Source organism: Neltuma alba, unplaced genomic scaffold (assembly GCF_004799145.2).
Source record: "Neltuma alba isolate B1F8T4 unplaced genomic scaffold, ASM479914v2 tig00007552_pilon, whole genome shotgun sequence".
Classification (NCBI taxonomy): Eukaryota; Viridiplantae; Streptophyta; class Magnoliopsida; order Fabales; family Fabaceae; genus Neltuma; species Neltuma alba.
Window position 1 is genome coordinate 89,355 of NW_021634812.1, and position 22,436 is coordinate 111,790.

At 34.5% G+C, this 22,436-nt stretch overlaps 1 protein-coding gene across 1 annotated transcript; it reads right to left on the reverse strand.

The window, feature by feature from the left end:
• Positions 1 to 5,097: 5,097 nt before the first annotated feature.
• On the reverse strand, positions 5,098 to 22,427 carry LOC114752800 (probable serine/threonine protein kinase IRE). The gene is made up of 17 exons (XM_028941503.1): positions 22,031 to 22,427; positions 21,825 to 21,892; positions 21,520 to 21,699; positions 19,852 to 21,201; positions 19,011 to 19,168; positions 18,414 to 18,663; positions 16,711 to 16,803; positions 16,468 to 16,608; positions 16,241 to 16,333; positions 13,940 to 14,141; positions 13,739 to 13,824; positions 12,141 to 12,229; positions 8,523 to 8,574; positions 7,414 to 7,470; positions 6,867 to 7,025; positions 6,321 to 6,401; positions 5,098 to 5,678 (listed from the first exon to the last, which is right to left on the reverse strand). The coding sequence occupies exons 1-17, from the start codon at positions 22,425 to 22,427 to the stop codon at positions 5,589 to 5,591; spliced, it is 3,546 nt and encodes a 1,181-aa protein (XP_028797336.1). The 3' UTR covers positions 5,098 to 5,588.
• Between the last annotated feature and the right edge of the window lie 9 nt (positions 22,428 to 22,436).

Sequence of the window (22,436 nt, forward strand, 5' to 3'; positions counted from 1 at the left end):
CTAGACGTGATCCTTAAGCTGACAAACTCAGGGCCAACTCGCCGGATTTCGACCTGATTAAGAAAAAAATTTTATTTTTCATATTTATCACATTTTTTTATAAAAAAATAAAAACAAACGGATGAAATTATTAATAAAAGACATCAATATAAATAAAATTAAGTCATAAATAAAAAAAATCATCATATCTAAATATCTATTAACATTCAAAAACATCTAAAACATTCATCAACAAGACAACAACATTCAAAAATTTTATTAATAGTGTAAATGTGCAATAGACAAACACTATTATTAATTTTTTGAAACTTCATCATTATTATAATCAATTGTTCTTCTTTCGTAACAAAAATATCAAATTTTCTTCTTTATAGAAATTTCGCTTTTAAATTTTGCAGTCGAACTATTATTTTACTTTAGTGTCAAAAACATTGTTGTGGAAATTTATAGATTTCATATTCAAATTATAGAACCACAAGTTATATAAGTATAAAAGTACTTTCTTATCAAATATATATAGTTTAAAAATATCAACATGTATAATATAAATCAAATCATTATTAAAGTTTAAATCAACCCATTTCTAAAAATTTAATTGGACAAATTATTGTCTAAAACCAAATAAATCAAATCATTCTGTAAAATTTAATTTTAAAATGATAATAATAAGTAAATATTTGAAATATCATTAATAATGTCAAAGAATTAATAATATTAGAATTACATAAAAAATTAAAAAAAGTATAAAAAGGCCTAAACGAGTAGAGTTAGCTCATTTAAGCCCTCAGCTCTACAAGACCAGCCCTTTTAAGCCCATTTTTCATTTAAAGGGGAAAATTTTAAGCTCGGCCCTTACAATTTTAGGGCCTAAATGGGCTCGGCCTGTTTTCTCTACTCTTCTTGAGAATAAGATATTCTAAATAAAAAATTATGTTATTGTCCCTATCCCAATTGACAGGCTCATGGTTGTAGATTAGTAAGTTTATGAGAAGCTATTGACAAGTCCAGAGTATTAGTTGACAACTAAATTAATTGAATAATATAACATTTACATAAGATTAAATTATTATAAAAGAGTATTATATAACAACTTTTAAGTTAAAATCATGTATGACCAAAGTATACATACTAATATTAGATGAAATGATGGGTTTATATCATAATTTTGTTGTGGACAGCCATTAACAAGTTTACAGGTACAGATTAACAAGTCAATAGGGAGCTATTGACAAGTTAGGAAGTGTGAGTTCATAACTAAATTTATTGGATAATATAACTTCCATATAAGACAAAATTATGAAAAATTCTTATATTCTTTTGTTATAATTTGATCTTATATGGAGATTATATTATCCCATAAATTTAGTTGTGAACTCACACTCCCTGACTTATTAATAGCTTCTCTTCGACTTGTTAATTTGTACCCATAAACTTGTTAATGGCTGTTCATGGCAAAATTATGATATAAACCCATCATTTCATCTAATATTACTATTTATGCTTTGGTCACACTAATTTCAGCTTAAAAGCTTGTTATATAATGCTCTTTTGTACTAATTGATCTTATATAAAAGTTGTATTATTCAATTAATTTAGTTGTCAACTGATATCTTTAACTTGTTAATAGCTTCATATTGACTTGTTAATCCATAACCACGAGCTTGTCAATCGGGATAGGGACAATGATATAATTTTTTATTTAGAATATATTATTCTCATATCTCATAGGACTTCCTATTTATTTTGACATTTCAAGGGACCTTCGATTAATAAATTAGGTTACGTGAGACCTGCGTGCAATTTTTCCTTCTTTATTTATTTATAGGTTAATACAATTTTTGATCTCAAGTTTGCTCTCATTTTGATTTTGAATTCTCCAAATTTCAAACCATAGATATTGGTCCTTCAAGTTTATTTCTGTTTAAAACATTGATCCGTATAATTTAGTAAAAATATGGTCAATTTACTCTTATATGGACCAAAACCCATGATTTGAAATTTAAAGGACTAAAACCAAGATTCATGTAAACTTGAGGGTTCCAAAGATTATATCAGCTATTTATTTATTTGGCTTGTTGTTTAGTAGTCCCTGCTTTTCTTTTCTTTTCAAAAAAAGTAATTTTGAAGTAATTTAAAATTTAAAATTTGTTAATGGAAAAAAACTGTTCTATAATTTATCAAAGATATGATCGATATATAAATATATGACTTTATGAAGATTAATTATTTTGATATTGTATTTGATATCGATACTAATATTTTAAAAAGCGAGTTTTATTGGGTACTCTAAACAGTTGAGTTGTTTGTTAGAAACTGGAACTCATTAGTTGGTTGATTTGGATTTGAAAATTTTCTTATGTTTGAACTGAGTTTAATTGGAGTTGAACCGCTATTGACGCATAACCTAAAATTAAACCAAAATTCTTAACGATTTTTAAAAAATTAGACTGGTTTTGGGTTCAATGAACTAAATGCTGAACAACTAAAAAAAATCGTCAAACAGATTGACCCTCTCAAAGAGGCCAGTTGAGAATCCATGTGCAGTCATCTAGTGTTAGTTTATTGAAATTTTCATACTCCTCCGGTCCTTAATATAAGACCCATTTAACTAATTTGATTAGATTAAGAAAGTTAGGTAAGTTAGTTAATTTTAAGAAAAGTGACGCATTTTTCCTAAAACACCATAATCATCTTTCTTAATACCCCATCTCTCTCTTCTACTTGATTATGGTTGAGGGAGTATCCATAGGGATAATTTAGAGAAAATTGATAAATATGAGAAATGGGTCTTATATTTAGGACCAAAACTAACTCAAGAATTGGGTCCTATATTAAGGACCGGAGGAGTATATTACATTGTTGTTGTTGTTATTATTATATATATGCATGTATTTTGCCAGCTATTATATGTATATACTAATTGCAAAGTGATTTTATGGATGGTGTGATAGCACATCATAAAGTCTTGGTTCTTGATGTGCATGTCAAATGCATAAAATAAAGGCGGCAACAAGTTCTAAAACTAGGTGGTGGTAGTTAAAGAGGAAGCGGGAATTGTCGAGAGAAGCCATTTAGAAGAAGGGATTTGGGAGTATTATGGTGTTGTAATGTTGAAAATTTCATAGGGTATTTGTAATTGATGTGTGTATGAAATATATAAAATATAATTCTTGACAATTTTTAAAAAGGTCAGGCGGTGTTAGTTAAAGAGGGAGAAGCGGGATTATCAAGACTCTTTTACAAGAAGGGGTAGTTACAAGTAAATACTAGCTTCATGAAGAAGGAAATGATTAAGAAGGCTTAGAAGGTTCCTAAAGCAATTTTAGGAGAATCAAGAGGTCTTGGTCAATAATATAAGGAGATTTAGTGGTTGAGTGAGAATGTAAGAGAAAGTAAAAAATAAAAGATATTGTTTTAAAGCTGTATACTGTGTACTTGTGTCATAATGCTAAAAATTGAGAAAGATATTGCTTGACTAAAAAAAGACTAAGAAAACAGTGAGTAAAGCTTTTGTTCTAAAGTTAAGAAATTTTATAAGAAGTTAAGTACTAAGGTTAGGAAACGTAAAATTTGTAGGAGTACAAAGAATAAAGAGAGAAAATCAAGAGACTTGGATCCAGTGAGATATATAAAGCACGAAGAAGACAAAATTTTGGTTACCGACTATCGAGGGAGATATTAATGATAAACGGGAAGCCTATTTTTATAAGTTATTCAATTATGGGAGTGCTGGCCAAAAAAAAAAAAAATTATGGGAGTGGATGATTGACTTGTGAGTTGGAGGATTCGATCATTGGAGAAGGTGATGAGTACAATTTGTTGTTCAAGGCAGTTCTTAAAAATTGAAAATTAATAAAGTTGTTGGACCTGATAGTATCATTAATGAGATCTTACACTGTAAGAAAATGCTTGACAATTAGAAGAAAAATACTTTAATCCTTGTTTATATGAATGAAAAAGATATTCAAAATTGTGCAAGTCATAGATGGATTGAGTTTATAAGTTATGCCATTAAATTATGGGAAAATGTGATTGAACACGGTTCAAGAGTGGAGAGTTGTATTTCTGAAAACTAAGTTTAGTTCATACCAAGAAGGCGCACAACATAAGCAATATATTTACTTACTAAGGGTTAATGTAAAAATAGCATAAGAAAGAGACCGAGGTTAGATTTTCATGTCCACTGGCAATAAATTAGATGGGCTCTTCTTATAAATAGTTTTGTTTCTTAATATTAGATCCACTTTATAATTCAACTTTTTAATTACAGTGTTGGAAGTAATAAAAATAACATTTAATATCTATTAACAGGGCAATTTATTTCTTTTTTCTTTCCCCTTAAAAAATTTGCATATCTATTGTCAAGGTTTTAGTAAGACACACAAGCTCTCATTCATTTGCTGGTGTTGGGTGACGTCTGGTTTCTTAACCACTAAACTTTATGTGAGTTTAAAATGTTCTTTAGAATTAGGATAGACTGTAAAATTCGAAAGTGTTTACAAAAATGTTTATAAATGACAAAATCTTTATATTTACAATGGGATTCTGATACATATTCTTGAAGGTACGAGTCATATTATTATCAACTACACCTCTCATTAGCAAAAGATGACATCATTCCTAACACAACGCAGTCTATAATTTCAAAAACTAACTTTATCTTCCTTTTTTTTTTTTTTTTGGGAGGTTGGGAATTAACTTTTGAGAATTTCACTTGTAAAATATAGTGTTCGGAAGCAAAACAAACAATCATAACCTGAAGCTAAATTTCAGTCTAAATGACAAGCCTACTATTTCCCTTCTAAACAGTGCGAAATTGGAAGCTTAAAAGTATACATACCCTTTATTTGGGAGGCATAATATTTTCTAATACCTCAAAAATTCACACACAACAGGGAAAAAAATTCCTCCTCCAAGGAAAAAAAGTATCAAACAGCTTGAACTTAAAAGTATAATATTTGTCACTCAATTTCAAGTTATCTAACACTTTTCAATGCTAAAATGCAATGTCATCAAACTCAGAAAAGTATAATATTAGTGCATCTGCATAATGCTTAAAAAGAAACCTGAATTGTTGGCAAAAAAAAAAAAAAAAAAGAAACCTGAATTCTATTTATTTTTATAGTGAACTGCTCAAAGAATAATTATTTTCTTGTTTGAATGATCTACATGTACACACTCATTTATACTGACCTAATACATTCAATGTTTTATTTCCGAAGTATTATCAAAAGAAATTGTTAAACCCCAGGTTGCTAAGAGAAGAACATCTAATTTATGTGCGTGTGTGAAAGAAAGGATTTGCTCGCAGTTTCAACTTTCAATCTCTAATCCCTATACTGAAGCGAAGAGTGGCAGCAAACAAGAAATGTAAATTCTTGAGCCACACCAGTCACATTGCCTTTGAAATGAGACCCATATATTCAGGGAGTAACACCAAGAAATTGGAACGTGGTTCGGACCAGTGTACACTCCTAGTATGTGATTTCAAAGAACGTTTCATCTTTTTTCTCTGAGGAATCACCTGATTGAAGTCCGTTCTAAAAATCAGAAAGTTGCAAGGTGGAACTTACAACCCTCCAGATTTGTCACGGAGCAGATGGCTTGGAGTCATCGGATGATTCTTTGGCGTTCTTGATCACCAAATCATAATTGATAGATGCTAACTGAGACAAGTTCTGTAAATAGAACATAGATCAAAACAGGAAAAGAAATTCTTCGATCTAATCCGCACAGAAAAGTAAACATCATCTTCATTTATCATGACAACCAAAGAAAAAAGAATCAGTACTGTTAAATGTTTAAACAATTAAGTGAGGACTTGCAAAGAATAACATTTTCAGCAGCAACACATTGAGTATAACAAATTCAAGGTTTCAGGTGTGGCTTAGTAGTAGAAGTATGCAAACAGTTGGAAGAAATCTTGAATTCAAACATGATCTTTCCTTCAAGTAAGGATTAAAAACAAAAAAATTGAAGGGAGTAAATAACAGGGTAAAAGAAAAAGAACAGAAGGGTCTGTTTTTAGATAATTAAGCAAACAGTTCATAATAGTTGAAATTAAGTGCATGTGAACTTGCAGAGAGAGGGTCAAAAATATTCTTCTGTATTTCATTGATTTCAAACGAGGGGATATATACAGCAGAGGCTAATCAATCTGAGCCGAAAAAATAAGGACACAGAGATGCAAGGAATACAAATAGAATCCCATCAAATCTCTAATAAATGTAAATATTTACATATTAAATATCGGATTTCCATATAACTCGAGACCATAGATCCTAATGACCTAGAGAACACCAATGTCAAGCAAGTCTTACCTTAAAGGAGAAATTACTAAATGAGTACTGCACTTCAGTAGGTGGTCCGCTAAAATCTGCTAAGCTACCACATTCGTCCCCCTGGTCAGCAAGCATATTGTAAAATAAGAAAAGGGTGTTGCAACAACAAATATTCAGTTAAATGTTTTAAAAAAAAAAAAAAAATCATCCCAGACTAGCCCGACTTGGCAGGGCAAACTGCACCGTTCAGTTGTTAAACAAAACCAACACCTTGAATGATGATCTTTGAACAAACTTGCAAACTCCAATGTTTTATCTTAACTAATTTTTACATTCTCCAAAACTGAACAATAAGATACGTTCCTTCCAAAAATAACCAATCTATTTCATGTAAATTAAGTTTAACATGCAATGAGACAGAAGCTTCGTACTTCATCTACAGACAGATGGAAACACATAATATAACATCAAGAAATCGTGTCATGTCTGCTGAGTAAATATATGTTGACATGGAAGTATTAAGAACTTGGAATCTAGCCAGAACAACAATTGATTAGGGCTATAGGAAAAAGAAAGTGATCTTACATCTTCATCTACAAAGTCGCTGCCTGAACCACTGAAGCAAGAATCGGTCAGGTCATCAAAATCGCTACCTCCAGTAAGATGTTCATCCTCTGGGTTCCATATGTAGCGGCTCATGAAATAACTCGTGTCATGATTTTCAGCTGAAGGTATGAACGCAGCCTGTGACCAATTGGGATAGATTTCAGCAGTCATAATTCATAAATATAGGTAAAATCTACCAATGGATTCATCAGATAATAATTACACTAAAGGCCTTTGAAAACTAAAATCCTCTGAACTACTCAAAGCCACCACTAATGTTTTTAATTATTTCTGATGGTGCTTTCCAGGTTTACAACCTCACACAAAGATGTTTTGGATTTTTAACTATAGATAACATCAGTGGTAATTTTGAAAAGCTCCACCGGTAGCATAATCCTCCAGAAGAATTTTAATTACGAAGGTTCTTTAAAAAATTACCAACTCATATGGATCCTTAAGTAAAATTTTTCTGATAAATATTGCATAAACATATAAATTTAGTAGCAATTAAAATTATGATGACGACCTTCTGTCTTGCTAGGGTATCCCAATTAATATCCTTGAAGAAAGGGTGACTTTTAACCTGCAACAAAAGTAATTGTTGTTACATTTTTTAGCAATAGAACAGTTTGCATGTACCCATGGGTAGCAAATTGTAAGCTTGGGGTTTTAGATTCCGTTCTAATAAAGTTTTAACTAAGTTTGTAACCATTTATTATCCATTCAAAAAGCTAAATCATTAATTGCAACGTTCCATTATAATTTAACTGTTTTCTCATTATTTTAATTTTTTGAATCATTAAATTAATTAAATAAAAATGATCTTTTACCTCAAGTTGTTCATAAATTTGTTTTATGTTGAGTAAATTACATAGACCTCTTTCTTATTTTTTTTTTCCCACTTGAACTAATACAAACCTCTTCTATATTTTGCTAAAATAACACATCTCTTCTTATTTCCAAGACTTGGACTAATCTCCTTTGAAACAAACCAAAAGTTACAAAAACATCCTCTTGCATAGACCTCCTTTATATTTTTAGAAGTATATACACAAAACTTCCCAAAAGTACAAGGGAAATCTAAGTAAACTTAACAAAACTCAGAATAAGTCTGTAATTTCAACAAATATAACGGAAGTTTATTCAATTACTCTTGGTTTTCAAGAGAGATTTGTGTAATATTTCAAAACATAATAGAGCCATTTGATTTTTAGCAAAACTCGGGAAGGTCTGTGTAATTTACCATTTGTTTTCAAGAAAAGTTGTTGAGTTTGGAAAAATAAAGGGGGAAATTGATAACTACAACAAAATTCCTAAGAAGTCCATTCATATTTATTCTTTTAGATTTAATGTATTTTAGTTTCAATTTTTTATTATAAAAAATTAGATTTGTTTGGGTTATAAATGTATCATTATATTTCATAGCCATAAAGATGGTCTGATTAAAACGAATGAGGCAATATGGAGTGGGTTAATCCCTACTAGAAAATTTGTGTAATTAACCACTCCATTCATCAATTCATTGAGACGACTGGATAAGAGTGCGTCATAAAAATGTTGGGTTAGGGCAGTCCAACTGTCATGAATGATAATTGGCAACCCTAAACATATTGTTCTAGTCGGAAATGAACTTACTTCACCAGCTCCTGTTGCTCCCAATCTTTGGACTGGATTCTCAGTGAGTAATCTGAAACAGAACACACTTGTGGTCATACTCAATAAAACAAGATAGGTCATAATGTTTAAAATATAATAAGTATTCACCAGCCGATACCACAATGACCCTTAATGTTGGCTATCAGAGTACAACCAATAATAGCATACTAGAAAGCAGTACATGAGAAGAGGGGTATTCCAATGTGAAGGTGAATTGTTTAACTACAAAGCAATTAGACCTCTACTCAAAGATAGCAGAAGTTCACACAACTTTCTGAATTCAGCAATGCTCATGAAGCTGAAGCTGAATGCAAACTAGATCCAAGATACATGCAACAACTGGGTTAGCTACATGGATCATAGAATGTCATTACGTCCTATCAACAACTAACTCTTTAGAGACATGATTTACCAAAAGATCCCTTTCGATAGATTTGTTCTTGCTTCTTAGTACATGTCCAAATCACTTCAAGTGATTTTCTATGATTTTCTCCAATTGGGAAAATATGATTGATTTGGTACAGTTTGCCACATAGAGAAGATCCATGATTGATTTGCATAAGGTAATGAGTTTTATATTAAACAAGAGGAAATATAAGGTATATGGACAGGATACACTACATAGATCAGATAATTGCTTAGAAGTGTACTTTATATACTGCACGTCTCCGAACTGCTTCTTGACAAAAAGGAAGAGTTAAGGTTACAGAAACAGTGGTTAGAAATTAGATTGGAACAGCTACTATGGAGTTTCATTGATGTTCTTCAATAACCAAAAAGGTTTCAGTCTTTCCATGATTTTGATCACTCAGTCAATCTCAGGAACGAGAAATTATATGTCCCTACAAATATATGGTCCATCACAAAAAGATGCACCAAAGAAAAGTACCCTCATCAAAAAGCCTTCACCTATATCAGTTGTACCAAAAAGGGATACTAACAGCACTTATGGTCTTGTAATTGGAAGTGGAAGCATAGATATGAAAGAGGTGAAGCAGTACATGAAGCTGATATAGATGTTGTTAAGAAGGAAGAGAATAAATGGAGTCAGAAGAAATTTCTATCAAGTACGAGGGCATGAGTCTTGAACTAAATCAGGAATTAAAAACGGTGGCCAAAAATCATGAGTCATACAGTCCTACTGCACATCACCCTCTTGCTTCACTACAGGATTGTTTTTTCATTTAAGGATCACCTCTACAGCTACCTTATCCATTGGAAAGGCTTTTCAAATCAGTATGATCAGATTGCTCGTTCCCCAGATTAGATTTTACATGGAAAAATTCCCCAGATGGCGCTTCATTGGAGTTATATCAATACCTTCACTCTCTGGAGGAAAGTTCCATCAAGCAGGGGAAAATTGATAGAAAATATGGGAAAACTGACCCTAGAGAGAAATGAAATTGCTTTTTGTTTTCAGTTTTTCTAGCAAGAGGCAAAGCAAGTTGTAATCCTTCGTGATTAAGGCATCTTCTACAAATAGCCTGGTAGGATTCACTAGCAAGAGAGACTTTGGATGAATGAGAATTTGCTCCCTATGAGAATTCAGTTTGCTCTTTTCCACTCCAAGTCCTAAGCTCTGTCTTGCCCCACCGTTCTGTTCCTCCTCAATATTCTCCTCTGTTCGGATCTGTGCAAGTGTGTGAGAGTGTGTCTTACATCATTCATACTTAAGCAATGTTTTGCTTCTTAATGATTGTACCCAAAAAAAAAAAAAAGCAATGTTTTGCATGCACAGAAGTGCTTTCTAGAGGAGACGTAAGAAAGTGCATTGCCTCATGACTGCCTTATGTTCTAAGGCAATCCACTTTCCTTTAATGTTGAGAACAAATACATAATCCAAGGAAACACAACAGCATAATAGGGTTACAACTTATAAGCCAAGCAAATACCTTTTCAGATGGTAATGGTAGAACTACCAGGTGAAGCAAGGAGATGTTGTTGGAATAGGTGGTGAGTCAACATGAAATCAATGGAGTTTGCAGGAGGATCAGAGCATGTTGATGGTGATGGGTCTGAAAGGAACGAAGATGAGTGACTTTAGGGAAGCACTATAGGGAATTGGGAGAACTTCAGACATACAAATGATTAGCAACTCCAGAAGAAAAGCAAAAAGATGTCTCAAAGAATGTCATATTCTTAGAGTTAGAGTAGCATCGTGTTTGAAGCGTAGCATAAATAACTTTTTGAAGGTGAATATACACAAGGATGATACATTTGATGGACTTGACACGGAGTTTATCGTCGCCTAGGGTTAGAGCATGAACGAAACATATCCAATAAAAAAAAAAAAAGGAAGAAGAAGATGAAGAGGCTCATTTGGAAACAAAAGGGGACTAGGAATTTGATTATGTGATACAGATGAGGCACATGATTGATTAAAACAAGATGCAGTATGTATAGCATCGCTTAAAAAAAATATTGCAGGGATACATTAGACAAGGCACGACTAGCAACTCTTATTCTTAACTTCATTTTATCGTGGTTGGGTGAAGAATTTTTTGAGAAGAGTAAAATTGTTCTCTAAAATTGTTCACATTAGATATAAAGATGCCAAATTGTTTATGGCTTTAAACAGAAAAAGACTGAAAAAAGACAAAAACCTTGAAAAAAAGTTTCAACAAATAGCCAAATGCAGTTAGAATTGTCACCAATAAAAGTGACAGTGATGTGAAGGCCAGAAACCAGAAAACGAAATTGTAGTCACTTCCAATCTGATTCCAAATTCTAAAATTATAGCTAATAGACATGAGGACCTCTGCAGAACCAGAGCTTGTTACTCTGCTGCATGTTGGTGCCTTCTGCACTATCCTGACAGCATACGGTCCTACTCATTACTAAGGCTGACTCAGCAGGTTTGAACAATCCTACTTCTCAGCTAATACAACCCAAACACCACAAAGACACATAAAAATACATCAAACATAGATATAAATCTTGAAAGAAATATTATAGAAAACTAAAATAAAAATGACAACTGTTCCAAAAAACATATCACAAAGACACAAACTATTAGAAATCTAGATGAGTAGAAACACAACATAGATCCATACACCTGGGATATCTAAATGAACAAGCTCAAAAGGATAAGGTAGGAAAGGAAGGGACTACCTTCTGGAGTTTGGAAAGGTTAGGCTAGGATGAGCAACTATAAACAAGATATGAGGGGAAGAAACAATGAAGGGGAAGTAGGAGGTGGAAGGTGGTAAAGACTATAAGACTAGTGAACCACGCAAATCACCCATCCTTTACTCCAGTCTTGCACAGAGAAAAACCAATTGAAGATTTTCAGGAAGCAATGACTAAACGTTTTTATTTTATTCATGGGCGAAGGTGAAATTATATCAGGAAGCAGATGATCGCAAAACTGCAATTTAGCTTCAGAAAAGTAGCAGCAATAAAGCAACCATACAAAGGAAGCAAAGCACTAGTCTGAACATGTGAAAAAACAAAACAGAATTTGCATTAAATGACAATACGAGACAACAAAGCAAAGACTATAAAAACGAAAAAGATAGATGATAAAAGAGATCAGTGAGGTCTGATCACGATAACACAATAGGAAAATTTGTGCACGCCTAATTCTTGAATGCTTACTTGTCAATCAAATCATATGCTTCATAGCTCATCTCCTCGGGCACCTTTGGCCACTGTATGTCTCTATTAATTATTTTGTCAAAAATTTCCTGCAGTACCGAATCAATAAGAATTAGTTTTAAGCTATTCATCTATATGTTCAAATAATAAAATTTTTTTTAAAAAAAAGTCTTTAAGATCCAATAAATTAAAACACAAATTATCATAAAGAACATCAAGCATAAGTGAATTATGGTGGACAATAATCATTACCCTGATTAAAAGGTGGCTGTAAACAAGATGATTGACATTTGGTGGGGGAAGAAAACCTTAGTACAAGAATATGCAGAAGCCTACTAAACGGTTGAACTTCTTTTTGGGGCAGTCAAATTGTTGAAATTATTGACAGGCTTTCTGCTGTAGAAATATAAAATAAAAATAAAAAAGTAGGTAGTCGGCGTTTGCCTAAGGCTATAAATATATCCCCTATTCAATTGTATTTCTCAGAACTGTGAACGAACAACAGGTGCGCATTATTCAGAATTCCTCTCATCTCTCTATTGTCCTTCTCTCAAACTCCTTTCTGTGTCTCTATTCTTCTCAGTTCTCTTTTATTTTTCCTGTTCTCCTCTTTCCCTATTCCCTTTCCCCTTTTTCTTTCTGTCTGAGTGCTAATCGTCCATCACTTTACTGCTCTCTTTAGTATATTTTTCCAGTAAAATAAGTTGTTCTTATTCCCATATGGTTCTCATTTGAGTTATGCTTTAATATCCGTGATCCGTAAGAGTAACACACAAAATAAAATTTTTACTTGAAAAAAAGAGTAAGACGTTTTACCCTTGAAAGATTACAATATTATCAGCTTGGTTCTTCAAAGTGTACGCCTCTCAATTTCATCCCCAATAAAATTTTCCACCAATCTAGTTCCTCTATGTCCTAATATATTGAATTTGGGTCTCACCCAACAAAATGTTTATGCAGTCATTATGCTGATGAAATAGCGATACATGGTCCAGAAAAGCAGCTGATAATCCATGACTTTGGTGACTTTGATCCATTAAAGCTTTACTAGATGCTTGACACGGTTCCTCCATCAGTTTGATAGCCGCATAAGCATTATCCCAGACTAGTTTAGTTTAGGGATCTTAATTAAATAACTCTATGTTCAAAGATTGTCTTGAAGAATTTTTCCCTAATTTTTTTTAATTTATTTCAGTTTTTAATTTCTCTTCATGAATAGTCAATATAATGTCTTAAAGGACTTTCTTGGTCCAGCACCTCATTTATATTTCGGCACAATGCCTGAGATCCCTTAATGTGAAACCCAAGTCATCTCTCTATCCCAACATATCTACTCTGATTTTTTCAATTAAATTTCCCACACCATATCTGTACACTTGACTAGACATTGAAGATTACCTAGTTGCTGTAGCCCTTGTAAATTACCTTAAAAACTTGTCCACATCCTTATCAAAACTAGGAGTAACTGTTCATATCCCAGGACAACACCGTTATACGATTGTTTAGTACTAAATAAAATAGAAAAGAATACTATCATCTCTCATATTTTTCTTTAAACTTTTCAGAATATTACCGGTTTTTATATCAGAAACAACTACCTGTGGATGTTCTGCATTAAATGGTGGAATACCCACAAGGAGCTCATAAAGTATAATTCCCACAGACCACCAATCTGCAGTTGCACCTGCAAGAATTTAAATTAAACAACATTAATTCAAAAGAAGCAAAAATTGAAAATCACTGATTCAAAACATTTTATTTATAATAGATGTACAACTTAATCAGCCGATAATGCAAACCATGTCCCATGCCGAGAAGTATTTCAGGTGCCAAATAATCTGGGGTGCCAACAACTGACTGCTTTTGACGTTGTTCCACTTTTGAAGAATGATCTTTTTTCGGTTCATCATTTCCTACAAGATCATCAGTAGAAAATGATGAAGTTGACAAGTCATCCGTGCTGTTAATAAGACCAACCTTGGAGAGCCCAAAATCTGTCAACTGTCATGAAAGGGATTAGAATTTATAAGAAGCAGCAACTATTATTTTCATTCGTATACCGCAATATGCAAGAAAAGACAAAATTCAAAATAATAACATCAGAGCAAGAGTAAGCATGGTGCCTATCAAAGAGAAAATGATTGAACACAAATTGGAAGCATCAGTGAGTAAGGGAGATCAGTGAGCAAGGGAGATCAGCCAGTTTGAAGTCCTTTAAAAAAAAGCAGAGGAAGACCAAGGAGAATGCTCAATAAAATCATTGAATAAGACCTTACAACCTATATAAAGATTTAGTTGTTGATAGAGCACAATAGAATCACGCGATCTATGTAGCTGATCCCAGCTTGTAGGATAAGGCTGCCTGTTGTTATACAATTTTAGAGATGATCAGATATTTTATTCAGTCATGCCTTCTCGCAGCATTCATTTCTGTGTGTTGATAGTCAACCAGAGGTGTATTCTCCTTCGTAACAGTTATTTTGTACGTCACATGTTGATGACCTGTTAACTTAACTGTTGACCAAAGAATTGCTCTCTTTTTATTTTTTTTAGCATTTTTCCCCCTTTAGTCTCCCTGATTATGTTTTGATTTGGTCTCCAGTTATCTTGATATATCTTGCCGATTTTATTTCTCAAATTGGCTGAGACTTTGAATTATCAGTCGTGCATCTCTATTTGAATCAGACGCACCAACTGTTGTTTGAGCACAAGTCGCTCACCGGTTCGATGGCAAAGGAAACTAGGGGCATGTGCGAGCTCGAAGGAGAGCCTGGCAGCCACGGGAGGACATAGATGAGATGAAGGAAGAGCTAACAAGCCTTAAAAATTTGGTAACTCAGGTTGAAGCTGCGGCATCAGATTTTGGCCTCTCAACCATTAGAGACAAATTAGAATGTAGAAGAACTGTCACGAGTAGAGAGCGAGATCTCGGTGAACTTAGCTCGACTACCAGACGACACCACTTCTACCACTTCCGGTCCATTTTTGTTCCACGACGTTCAACACACTTGTGGAGTCTCAGCCACAATAGTCTGACAAAACACACCAGGTTGGACTTTCTGAAGTTTCTAGAGGTGATCATTTCAATGCAGGCAATTCTTCGACGTGGACCAAAAACAATTAGAACAGAGAACCAAAATGATTAGCATCCACTTAAATGGAAAGGCACGGCAATGGCACCAAGCATTCACCATACAAGCGGATCCCACGGCAAAGTTGAAAAGTTTAAATTAGAAGACTTCAGCAGCGGAGTTCACATAGAAGTTTGATGAACTTACATAGCTCTAATCCACATCCCTAAACCATTAACTCTCAGCTAATGCCTTGGAGGACTAAAATTGGGGGCGGTGGCTTCAATTCAGAGTTCAATCGACATCCGCTGCTACAAAGAAGCCGGCTGCAAACCCGAGGTATCTTCGAACTATTTATGCTTCACTGCAAACATGTCTTTCAGTTTCGAGTTATATCGGGCCCAAGAGTGGGTCGTTGCTCCGCTAACTGGAGTATGGGGAAGGGAGAAGTTAACCCAACTTCTGGGAAGGCCTCTAAAGTACGGTGCGACGTATCTCTAGAAACTGGGCAAGAAGGAAATGGAAGACGAGGACGAAAGGATTGTGCTTCCGGTGCCCGGAGAAGTTTGTGCCTAGTCATAAATGCCAAAACTCTGCCCAAAGCATCCTGTTCATGGCCACCCAAGAAGAGGACACTAACCTCCAGGAGTGCACCAGGGACAAGCATGTGATGGGAAATCAGTTGGTTCTTGCACAATACGTCGTTTTATCCACTATTTGGAGGAAAGGTTAATGAACGATGATTACGAGAAGGTTCATTAAGAGAGAATCAGCAGGCATACAAGATGGGAGCAAAGTCCTAAATGGCATACAATCTTCAAAAGGACGGCCAAGTTAATCCAAATGAAGAAGTCAATAACTAGAGAAAACCTTTGCCTAGCAGATTAGTTTAGGAAATCCAAGAAAAAGAGCCTATCCAAGGCGCATCGTGAGGACCACTTATTTTCAAACAGTAGTTCCCCAGAAACATAGCCACAAAAAGAAAAAAGATGTTTGTTTCTGATTGCGTTTAAATTGTATAATGCTGACCTTGATGTGACCATCTTGACCAATTAACAAGTTATCAGGCTTCAGATCTCTATGAATTACATGTAGGGAATGCAAATATTCCAATGCAAGCACCTGCCAAAGAATCACAAACAGAAATGAAAGAATGAAAGAAAATGAGAAGTAAAGCATAAATCATTGTAAGAACTGAACTGAAATACAGATAAATAAATGCAAGATTAACAAAATACAAAGATTAGGACGCTTACAACTTCTGCAATATATACACGTGCCATATCTTCATCTAAACAACCTAGATTTCTCAATAGAGAATAAAGGTCTCCACCATTTAAAAATTCCATAACCAAATAAAGGTTTTCCCTACACGTGAAAGAGTAGAAAAATCGAACCTGTTCATCAATAAATTACTTATATTAGATAATTATATTCATATGGATAACATTATCATATCAATATTCAATAACAAATTGTAAGACCTACTCATTACTCACCACAAAGGGATTTCGGACTGATATAAGGATGTCTCGCTCAGCCAAAATACTTTCAACTGCATTTTTACGGATCATATCGGCTTTTTTCAAAACCTACAAAATATTAAAAATATTAACAATTTTCTCATCACCTGATTAATTACTTTGGCAACAAGACTTACAATAGAAAACCATAACCAATGAACAATGCTGGGCTGAGAAAGGGGGGGCAAAAAAAAAAAAAGAAACTTCAATCGTAAAACATCGTTATGCCTATATACTTTAAATTAAACGTCATGTTCTCCAAGGACTAGCTGGATAAGTACTCCAACTAGTAGTGTGCTAGCAAATACAATAACACATGCCTACGTTTAATCAAAATAATAAGATTGTTCTGAAGTGTGAGCAATAAACCCCTCCTAAACTTCTCTTTTTCTATTTCCACATTCATATTACACTGTTGGTGAACATGTGACTCTACATATGAGTGGGCACGTGTTTATTGTCTTTCCTACTTCAGATTTGTGTAATTTATTGTATATTCCTTTTTAAATTCTCTTGCATTTCATGATATTTATCATGTATTCAAAATGTTTTGATTCATCGATTGAATCAATGTTTTAAAAGCCGGACCGGAAGTCGAACCGGAAAGATCAACGGGTCATGGTTCAATCGGTCGGACCGGTCGAACCGTTTGGTCGGATCGGTGATGCAATAATTAATTTAAAACAATATTATATACATATAATTAATATATATGAAAAAATTAAATTATTAAATAATTTAGAAATGTATTTAAATGATCCAAAAGTATAATAAAATCATTGAAAATGACTAAAACCTTATATATATATATTTATATTTATGTATGTTTAAAATATTTAATAATATTAAAAATTATTAATTTATTCAAATCAAAAATTATTTTAAAAGATAGAGCAAACATCAAAACAAAAAGACTAGTGATTGAAAATTTTAATATCACAATATGTGAAATTTTCAATAAGATAATACTATATGGTTATAAATAGTCTAAAAATATGTTAGGATATTGGAGGGGGTCAATTTTTTTTTATTTTTTAGTATTTTTTTCGTCAGGCTAAAAAACCGTCCGGTTTTCTGAAAACCGTTCCGGTTCCCGGTCTAATTCCAGTTTCCGGCTTAATGGCGGCTCAACTCCGGTCCAATCCGGTTCAACTACATAAACGGTTTTTCGGTCCAAACCGAGCCGTTAACGGGTCCGGCTGACGGTTCAACCGGTCCGACCGTCCGGTCCGGTCCGGTTTTTAAATCATTGGATTGAATGATATTTTATGCCTGGCTTGTTAGCCTATATTCCTATTTATGTATTCCAAAACCTATGGAGCAAAACCATGAATTACAGAGCCATCCAAATCTCATTTTTTTCCTACATGGCATCAACCAGATTTGGCCTTGTCTCTAGTATGAAATGTTAAAAACAGGGTAGGCAAAACAGAGTTCAGAGGCTGCTTACTAAAAGCAAGTCACAAAATAGAAGATGATTTATAAATTCTCCATGGGCTTGACTTGAACTATTAAAGAGTTCAGGAGGAGGCCAGGACTACAGGATCCCACCCACTTACTGCAGTGTTTCTATATGAAAACAGACATCATAATTCTACCTATCGAATGAAGAAATTTACATACGATCAAAGAAAGAAACCTTCAAGGGAATTTTTGTTTTGTAAGAAACCATTTCTAACCTTTATGGCAAATAAATCTCCCGTTGCTCTTTTCCGGGCAAGGAAAACTCGTCCGAATGCACCTCGGCTTATTGGTCTTATTATTTCAAAGTCTTCAATGGAGGTTCGATCCCTAGAACTATGATGAATTGGGCTAGCACGAAGGCTTCGAACATTATCATCTTCCACTGAACTCTCTTCTTCAGCCAATCCATTCGATGAGTCTACCTTTTCGTTGTCTATTTGATGACAAAGAGATAGATATTTTTCCCTGTCAAGAAACAAGATGCATATGAACAGATTATATATAGACACGTGTATAAGTTTTTCTTGCGGCAGTGTTTTTGATTTTCTGGCCAACTTCTTCTAGGGATTTAGAACATTCGTGCCCCCCCACCTTCTTGTTTTAAGGTGGTAGATGATGATACGATGGGCGTTACCGCTTTGGCAGGCCCATGTTCATGCAATAAATGTTGATGAACACCACCACCACGAGATGTACCAGAATTGAAACATTAGGTAGTTCATCCAAACAAATTAAAAAAAAATTATTCTAAATTAAAAATATGACAAAGAAAAAGATAGAAACAGAGAAGCTCACACTACAAAAATACTCACGACAAGAGAGTCTCTATGCGTCGCCCAAAAGTTTCGACAATAAGAGCATCGACTTTTCTGTCCTGAATGGTGAGATTTAGTTCTTCTACGCGACGACTTACATAGTTGTAGTCATTCACATTTGCAACAGAACGAGCAATTTCCACTAGTTTGATAATCTGCCATGACAAAGTCGATATCAATGTGAAAGTAGTAAAGTAAGAAAAATTACAAATTCACTCGAGAAAAAAAAAAAGAAAAATTACAAAGAATGATAGCAGGACATTATAAAGGAAAGTTATCAACGAAATGTTATTTCCTCTCAAGTAATATAAGTAGGTAAACAGCCCCGCCCCCCCGGGGGGATTAATTTCCAAAGAAAAATTTTGACACTTCTGCAATACACACGCGCTACTGAAAAATGAAATGTGTAAAAGAAATAGATTCTCCAGCCGTGTAGATTTGGATCATTTTTACTTTTATTTTTTTTTAAGTTTTAATTTACAATAAAACTATTTTTATTCGCATCCTTCATCATGTTTCTTTCAAAATTAATATATATATTAATATTTTAAAAATTGTTGATAAATAAAAAGGATAATTATTTTCCGGCTTTAAAGTAATCCATAGAGTATATATATTACTAGTAATATTGGGCAATCACTCATGGTATCTTTTTGTGTATAAAAGCCAGCATTATAAGATTAAGAAATAAGAGTGGACAATATAAAGATCACAAGCAAAGAAACATAAGTGATTGATCCAAGTACATTTATTGACGCAGAATATTTGGTTTTATATCAGCTAAAGTTTTTAAGTATATTCCGTTGTCCAAAGAATAACAACCACAACCAAAGTTTACCTGGAAATAACTCTCAAGCTCCAATATTGTTCTTCGCCCACTTAATAACATTTCTATTTGGCTTGTTCGTGGGGTTAATAACGGTGATCTTGGTGTCAAGCTTCCCACCGAAGACATCTTTGAGCATTGATCATGTTTGATATATGTTTCACATGACATTTTTGGCAAAAGGCTCATATCATCCTTAACAAAAGCACTGTCATCTTCAGGAACAGAATCAAGCAGGTCTTGTGAGCCCCTGCGAGATAAGCTGTTCCTCTCAAGAGATAAGTCGTTGAATTCATCATGCAAACTTGACGTAGATACTCTCGCATTCTCAAAGTTTTCTCCAGGACCATCAGTGCTTTTCGGGGTGCTTTTAGGTGTGCTTCTAGGCGTCCACGATTCTACTATCTTTTCAATAGTTTCAGCAAATCTTTCAAGCCGTTCATTTACTGTAAGGCCTTTTAAATCGCATCTATCAGCAATAGTACATATTTGAGAGTGCTCCTCCACATATACAATTGGTATCTCAACCTCACAGATTCTGCAGATCATTGAGTTCTCATATGTTAGATTGTGGTGATCTCCCCAGAATCCCCAGTGTAGCTTTTGGGCTCTGGAGGATAGTTCTGATTGTTCAGGATTGGATGAATCAGTATCCACGTTTTCGACATTTTCTTCTTTGACTTGAACCTGATCCTGTTCTTCCTTGGAAGACAAATCTTCGGCCTCGTGACCTTTATGTTTAGACTTCTCATGACTTGGAAACTTTTTCCAAGATGAAATCTTATAGCTGCTTCCAGTTGAATCACCACTTCTGGCAGTGTCAGTTGCAGTACTCACATGCTGATCAACTTGGATTTGATTTAATATCTGATTGTCTGGTTCTTTTTCATGGGGCTTTATTAGCTGCTCCTCATCAGCCATATCGTTTCCACCCATGGATTTATGTTCTACAGCATGCAAAATTTGCTCTCTATATATACCAAGATCACTGAGTTGGTGGAGGCCCAGAATGTGATCCTGTTCACAGATGTTCTCTTTGTTGAACTGCACGAGACGTGTGCATCGAGTGAGGATAAACAGTAGGCGTGTATGAGCTTGTTTGAGAATCCCCATCGGTAACTCTTGACGTCTGTCATCTAAATTCTGAACAATGGCTTCGCAGTTCATCCAAAACTCGCTGGGCGACATCATTGCACACTGTTGGGCAATAATTAACAGATCCTCCAAGCTCTCTCTCCATTCCGGATGAGATTCTGAAATTTTTTCCAGGAGTCCCACCAAATCTCCGGCAAAAGCATTTAATTCAGAATCAACTTCTTCCTTTAGCTTTCCAAACTTAGTTCTGATGGCCACCGTGACCTCCTGAGATGAAATATAATATTCATGTTAGAACCATTAAGTGCCCAAGATATATAAACTTTTCTAAATAACCGATTGATAAATGCTTAGGAAACTTCTAAATAAATATTTGTTTCAGATGCCCTACAATCACGAAATTGATTGGACATGGTATATTTGAAAATAAAGTAAAAAATAAAGTCTTACATATACCACTCGGACTACACACTATCAATAATCAATATGCTCCCATCATTCTCCTTACCAGGAAATAAACTAAAATAATGTAGTAAATGGATAAACAACTGACAGAAAACTCCATTCAAAGGATTAATTATGCACCTCGATATGCCCCAACGCACGATTTTTCCAAACTGGAAAAGGTCTGAATCCTTTTGAGTTGAGCTCATGAGAGTAGCTTTTGAAGAAATCAACGGGTTTCTTCTTGCGTCCACTTGTGACACGCAGTATTGCTTGAACACGCGGCGACTGCAGTTCTTTGGCAAATGTATCATCGTTACCCTACGCATAATATGCAACGTGAGGAACCTGAGCCACCTACATTCCTCTAACTCAGCTAGAAAATTATTGAGTTGAAACAACTTTATTGAATAAATCCGAATTGATAATGAAGACTGTATTATCACCTGCATGAGAGGAACAGCATGGGAAGGAGCTCTTGACAATTTACATTGAGTCCCATATATCCTCTTTCCTAGGAGTAGAAGAATAACGACGCAAGTAACAATAAGTAGTTATGAGTGATCGTTTCAACCGTGAGGTTTAAAAGCAAAGATATATATGCCAGATATATAACAACTTATATTATTTTTTGCTCAGAATAATCTTATACCAAGATCCGTTGAAATAATGGATTTGACGTTGGTCCGATCGTCAGTTCCGACAAAATCCTTGCTCGAACTGGGAGACGCTTCGGCCAGGGACGGAAACCGAAGAGGCGAAGAAGCCGAGCGAGTCCGGATGTGATTGAGCCCTAAAGACGATGCAAGCAAAATAGAAGCACTAGCATCTTCGATTTGCGCCTGTTCTAGTTTACGTACCGCCTCCTCATTTCTTTGCTCGCCTTCTTCCTCTATCGCAGTAGTCCACCGATTTGGAATCGGAGGACTTTTCTGGAGCTTGGCTCGTGATGACGCCGGCGATGATATGTTCGAAGTGGAATCATTGCCGGTGGGATTCGTCTGCGATACGTCGGAGAGATGCGATGACGGCAGGGAATTGCTCGACATCGATCATCA

Bases quoted from the DNA above. Each gene is read 5' to 3' on its own strand.
- LOC114752800 (XM_028941503.1), bottom strand. From the start codon at position 22,427: ATGTCGAGCAATTCCCTGCCGTCATCGCATCTCTCCGACGTATCGCAG. The intron at 16,334-16,467 runs GTAAGCGTCCTA...ATTCTTTGGCAG, and splicing joins GTGTATATATTGCAGAAGTT to GTGCTTGCATTGGAATATTT. The intron at 6,402-6,866 runs GTAAGATCACTT...CTTGCTGACCAG, and splicing joins GCGACTTTGTAGATGAAGAT to GGGGACGAATGTGGTAGCTT.